Source organism: Siphateles boraxobius, unplaced genomic scaffold (assembly GCF_051911475.1).
Source record: "Siphateles boraxobius isolate OS27281-9 unplaced genomic scaffold, OSU_SipBor_1 65, whole genome shotgun sequence".
NCBI classification, from domain to species: Eukaryota; Metazoa; Chordata; class Actinopteri; order Cypriniformes; family Leuciscidae; genus Siphateles; species Siphateles boraxobius.
Genome location: NW_027509192.1, coordinates 2410001 through 2416490, shown reverse-complemented (window position 1 = coordinate 2416490; position 6490 = coordinate 2410001). Strand labels below are relative to the sequence as shown.

Below are 6490 nucleotides of genomic sequence, written 5' to 3'. Positions count from 1 at the left end.
GGCTTTGGAAGGAGCCGGGAAGGGAGGGGGTGGGAGTTAATGGAATAATGAGCTGTGTTTATTGCAGTCCTGAGAGGACTACAGACACTCGATTTTTATAATTTCTTTTCCAGAGTACTTACATTTTAATTATGCATTGATATATAAAGACAGTTTAAACAAATTTGGACAAAAAGTATTTTTGTGGATTTCTACCTACAATACCTTTAAACTCAAATTATGCCATACTAAGTCATAATTCGATAAACGGCGAAGCTGACGTCATTATGATAATGAGATTAAACAGTCGAAATTGAGATTTTAAAAAAACTATTTATCAAATTTTTTTATTTTTATTATTAGGCCTATGGGGCGGAAATTTGCTTCCATGGTAATAACTGAGATGGCTATCAGTTAGCATTAGCATTTTTTACATTCATATACAGCATTCATATCAATAATAGGATAGTTTTTACATTGCAATTGATATAACGTTATTTGCGTAGCCTACATAAAGTATTTCTGCGAAGTAAAACTAGTACATTACTAGCTACAGCAAAATAATCGTCTTTTGAAGAGAAAGGTGTCAAATTATTCATCAAATCCGACTGCTTTCTCAGCGGACTCCGTGTGTGTGTGTGTGTGTGTGTGTGTGTGTGTTAGTGACTAGACAGAATTGTTTTGGACAGGTGAAGGATGGTTATTTTTCTTTGGCCCAGTCATAGTGACCCAGATTGTTGTGACGGGCGCTCGAGCTGACAGGTGCGGCGAGTCTCCTGCAGAGAGAGAGAGAGAGAGAGAGAGAGAGAGAGAGAGAGAGAGAGAGAGAGAGAGAGAGAGAGAGAGAGAGTCTGGTCTGTCAGAGCTAGAGAGACAGACAGATACGGAGGGGAACCTTCATTAGTGTGATCTGGCGTCTCTATAAGCTGATAAAACTGTCAAATAAACTCGAGTCATGCAGAGCCAAACTTATCGTCATAAATCTGCTTTGCTGATTATTCTGGCAGGACAGGAAGTTGCTGTCTGACTGAACTCTTAAAGGCACAGTTCACCCAAAAATTAAAATGATCCCATAATTTATTCATCCTCAAGCCAGGTGTGTATGACTTTCTTCTTTCAGCCAAACACAATCAGAGTTATATTCAGCTCTATAATGGGAGTCAATGGTACCTGAGATTTTGAAGTGCATCCATCCACCATAAAAGTAATCCATACTGGCTCCAGGGTGTTGATAAAGATATATTTTCTTTTTCGTCTGATGTTACAGAGTCTTTAATAGGATATTGTTTGACTTTGGATCCAGTTAGTATTGTTAACTAATAATAATAATAATAATTTGTTACATTTATAGAGCGCTTTTCTTGGTACTCAAAAGTACAAAATAAAACTATTAGAGGGTAACTAAACCCTAAACCAACTTTTTTTAGTTAATGATCTGTAAAAATGGGGCTTTATTAGTACTGTTCATTGATTCGAGTAACTTTTTTGACATTTGTGTATAACGTGTTTTAATTCTACAATATGTGGTGTAAAAACGTCTGAGTGCTGCCCTCTTCAGGTTGAACGGTGGCTACTGCAGTTGAATTTTCCTATTGGATGTTTGGGGTGATTCGTGATGTAAGGGGTGGTTGGTGACGTAGGCAGATTCCATACAAAGAGAAGCGTCTCAGGTGCACGCCCCCCTCCGCTGGGCTCTGCCCACTTTTCCAGCATTTTTCAAATATTGCCAGTGGGTGGAGTCAGGCTCTGACCTGGGGTTTAGTTACCCTTTAAAAGCATTTTTGTTCATTTAAATAAAGCTTGAATAAAACTGTAATATAAATTTGAAATGTTGCCTTGGAATTAAACTGAAATAAGTTTGTTAAAGCATTAAAAGTATTACCCTGAAAAAAACTAAAATTAAACTTGATTAAGGATTTGTTCAATTATTCAACTAAAATAGTAAGGATTATTCAATTCAATTTGATGGAATTTTGCTATTAAAAAAGTGTGTAAATCTTAAAAAAAGGTGTACCTTTTTTTAGTGTAGGTACGGCAAGCAAATGTGGTTTATTTTAGCCCCAAAAATACAGATTTTTTTCAAAATGACATACTATATCTATTATTTGGGGTGTTACTACTTTTTTATTCATATTTTCCTTGTAGTTACAACATCTTCCAGCAGGGGACTTACAGGGCCATGCTAACCAACCAAACCATAAACCCCAAATCTTAATTTTGCATGCAATTGAATTTAGGATGGATACTATGCAAATCTGGATGTGGAAAAAAATCCATTCTTCATAGCCGGAGCATCAAACGCTGAATGGACGCGTAAAATCTTCTCATTAACTCCCTTAGATTCACTTCAAACAACAGCTGAGCTCTAATTGTTTCTGTTCACAGCGGCACTGGCCTCGTTTTGTCCCCCACGGGCCCCTCGGAAGATCTGGAGGGCTGCAGGGAACCCCTATCCGAGCTCATAGAGCACTCAGTGTTTCTCAGAGCTCCTGTCTGCTGACCGTTCCCAACAATGAGCTCTTTCAGAGAGGAGCATCGGAACCAATGAACATAACAGCGCACACTCGCGCGGTGGCCCGGGGCTTCCTGACTGCGTTTATTGTAGGGCCAATCTATTCTTCCGTCGTGTAGCGGGTCAGAAATCAGGGCGGTGTGGGGAGGACCTGGCAACTGGCGGTTTGGGAGGTTTGTGTTGTTGGGTTAGCGTGTTGAAAAGAGCAGCTTTGAGCTCCTGGCAGCACTGTGGCAGGAAGACTAATCGCTCCACGGCGTCTGATGTTTTGTTGTTCATGTTTTAGGGTTTGTTTGTTGGTGACAGTGATTTAGAACTTCGAGCTAAGCCAGAGAACAGTTGCAACAATAGAGACACGACTTCCTGAGATGTTTATATTAAAAGCGGGAATTGAGCTGAACATTGAGGGGGTTTTATTGGCTGAGCAGGTGTGTTGAGTTGACAGAATAAAAGCCTCATGACAGGCTGTTAACATTTCTACAGATGGTTAAAAAAATATATAGTTGCCCTTAATGAAAAAGATGTTTGTTTTTGACTACATCTAAATCCCTTTTCAGTAGTTTGGCTTTATGAGCAGCATTGCAGATGGCATCACAGAAGGGAAGAAATGGCAAGGGCCACACACTCTTTACTATCAGCATTGCTGTCTGAAACCCTGAGCATGTTTCTGCCAGCCTGAGACGCTCTTTGAGTCTGGTTTCGTATTGTCGTCCCTGTTTGTGATGAGCGAGACATTATTCCTGTGATGCGGAGAGGAAGACGTGAAGAGAGTCTCTATCCTGTGTTTCTCCTCGCAGTGATATATTGCCTCATCCATCAGCTTTGATCTAACTGCAGCCACGGGCCAAAACAGCTCCATCTCTCCCACACACTCGTCCTCACACACAGCCTGATCCTAAATCATGCTGAACAGAAGTTTAGCATGACTTCTGACTTAAAGTCAGAAGTTTTAACTTAACTTCTCAACATATATCTATCTATATGTCCGTCTGTCTGTCTATCTATCTATCTGTCTGTCTGTCTGTCTGTCTGCTGTATCTATCTGTCTGTCTGTCGTCTATCTATCTGTCTGTCTGTCTGCTGTATCTATCTGTCTGTCTGTCGTCTGTCTATCTGTCTGCTGTCTCTATCTGTCTTTCGTCTATCTATCTATCTGTCTGTGTCGTCTGTCTGTCGTCTATCTGTCTGTCTATCTGCCTGTCTGTCTGCTGTATCTGTCTGTCTGTCTGTCGTCTATGTATCTATCTGCCTGTCTGTCTGCTGTATCTGTCTGTCTGTCTGTCGTCTATGTATCTATCTATCTGTCTGTCTGTCTGTCTGTCTGTCTATCTGTCTGTGTCGTCTGCCTGTCTGCTGTCTCTCTGTCAGTCTGTCTTTCGTCTATCTATCTGTCTGTCTCCTGTATCTATCTGTCTGTCTGTCTGTTGTCTGTCTGTCTGTCCAATTATCTATCTGTCTGTCTGCTGTCTCTATCTGTCTGTCTGTCTATCTAACTGTTAGTCTATCTATCTGTCTGTGTGTCGACTATCTGTCTATCTATCTGCCTGTCTTCTGTTTTCCGTCTATCTATGTCTGTCTGCTGTATCTGTCTGTCTATCTATATATCTGTTTGTCTGTCTGTCATCTGTCTTTCTGTCTCTATCTGTCAGTCTGTCTGTCTTTCGTCTATATATGTCTGTCTGCTGTATCTGTCTGTCTGTCTGTCGTCTATGTATCTATCTATCTGTCTGTCGTCTATCTGTCTGTCTGTCTGTCTGTCTGTCTGTCTGTGTGTCGTCTGCCTGTCTGCTGTCTCTATCTGTCAGTCTGTCTGTCTTTCGTCTATCTATCTGTCTGTCTGTCTGCTGTATCTATCTGTCTTTCTGTTGTCTGTCTGTCTATCTATCTGTTTGTTTGCTTTATCTATCTGTCTGTGTGTCGACTATCTGTCTATCTATCTGCCTATCTGCTGTCTCCCGTCTATCTATGTCTGTCTGCTGTATCTGTCTGTCTATCAATATATCTGTTTGTCTGTCTGTCATCTGTCTGTCTGTCTCTATCTGTCACTCTGTCTGTCTTTCGTCTATCTATGTCTGTCTGCTATATCTGTCTGTCTGTCATCTATATATCTGTTTGTGTGTCGTCTGTCTGTCATCTGTCTGTCTGTCGTCTATCTGTCTGTCTGTCATCTGTCTATCTATCTATCTGTCTTTCGTCTATCTATCTTTCTGCTGTATCTGTCTGTCTGTCTATCTATCTGTCTGTCTGCTGTCCCTGTCTATCTATCTACGTCTGTCCGTCTATCTGACTATATGTCTGTCTATCTATCTATCTGTCTGTCGTCTATCTGTCTGTCTTTCATCTATCTGTCTGTCTATCTGACTATATTTCTGTCTATCTATCGTCCTCTAGCTGCTAGCGCACTAGCTTTAAACTTGAACTATAACGGGATCCTTCACATTGTGTTGAATCGCCTGCTTGCAGTGTAGACAGCTTAGTTGATCATAACGTGTAGCGTTCTAATTTTGTTGTGCTTCATCGCCCACTCTCAGTGTAGACGGGGTGTTTAGCATCTCATTGTCCGGATTTAGGGTTTAAAACCACCTCTTTGTCTGTGCATTTGGATTTCCGTCCTGTTTTGGGAAATTCATATAATAGGTTTCCCTGAGGATGACACCCGCTAAATCTGATCACACAGTTCAGCATCACGTCCCTTAAAGAGTGGAACCGTCTGCTATTTATCAGTGTCTGCCACCCGCCAGAGCCTGACCGCGGGACACAATCTGTGTCTAATGAGCTAAACAACCGTCTCTCTGCTGAAGACTCATCAAAATACTGCTTCATTAAGGACTGTTTTCACTATATAGGGTTCTTGAGTTGATCTTAAGGGTTTTGGGAGATCTTGATAGGTTCTTCAAATCAGTGTTTTGGTTTCTACTTTAAAGCACCAGTACATGGTTAAAAAAAAAAAAAAATTTTTATTTTATGACAGATCTCTAAAAATACGACACAGAAAGAGTTTGGTTCCGTTTTTATTACTGTTTTTGTTTGCAATACACATATCTGTGCGAGAAATGGACAAAGAGAGCGAAACAAACAGAATGACAATTAAAGTAATGGATTGAGAAATGAAATCCCACAATGCACTGCACAGATACATGTTCACTGCCTGACATGCGATGTAAGGTTCTGGTTTCTTGGGATGCAGGGATGCTTGGTTTCATTTGTCATGGTTGCTGTCGCCACCTCATTCTCGTACGTAAATCCGCTTGCAAACCACGTCATCGGCCCCAAAGATCTGAGAATGAGAGACAGGAAGAAAGAAACTTGCTTGTTAATCTAAAGCTCTTGCGGAGCGTCCTGCAGTTAACCTCCATTATGTTGTGTTTATGAAATAAAGACAATCAGAGCCGTCCATAATCCCTTTTGTGCTTTATTTTGGACTAAGCTAAACGAAGCATGTATATCTTATGGAAATGTGTCCTAGATTCGCAGCGAAATGCCAAAGACAATGAGTGCTGCATTCTGGGATTGTTGTTCTGCAGACTTCGAGCTCTGAATTCACTTACCAAGGCGAGAGAAATGTCAAGCGGCCTGAACGTCAGATTTAAAACGAGGGGTTCTGATTTGGGTCAGACCTGCATTTGTTTTGGACAGTCCTTCACATTCCTGTGTTCAGCCTGAACGAGCGCCTGACACTCGCTCTCAGGAGCGCATGTCCTGGAACCCATTTAGGACGCTCTTGTTTTAGTGTTGAATTTGGACCAAGGCCCACATATGGGTGTTTCTTCAACTGTCAGCACTTTCGGCCCTGTAGACTTTTAGAAAATAGACTTTTTTCACACTCTCGCAAGTTTATTGAACCAAGAGTGGACATGCATCACAGGAGAGACATAGCCTATCTTTTCTGAATGCCATGAATCATCACACATTATGTATCACGTACGTTTGAAAGCATTATGCGGTCGAAATGACATTTTACATTTTTTTCTGGAATCAAATGGCCAAGGCCCTTTTGTC

At 41.1% G+C, this 6490-nt stretch overlaps 1 protein-coding gene across 1 annotated transcript in view; it reads right to left on the bottom strand.

Annotated features, from left to right (window-relative positions):
• Nucleotides 1-5486: 5486 nt before the first annotated feature.
• The window catches only part of crabp1a (cellular retinoic acid binding protein 1a), a 10804-nt gene continuing 9800 nt past the window's right edge, over nt 5487-6490 (bottom strand). The window contains exon 4 of the mRNA XM_077210176.1: nt 5487-5768. Coding sequence (XP_077066291.1) covers nt 5718-5768 — 51 coding nt within the window. The 3' untranslated portion in view covers nt 5487-5717. The remainder of the gene's footprint in view (nt 5769-6490) is intronic.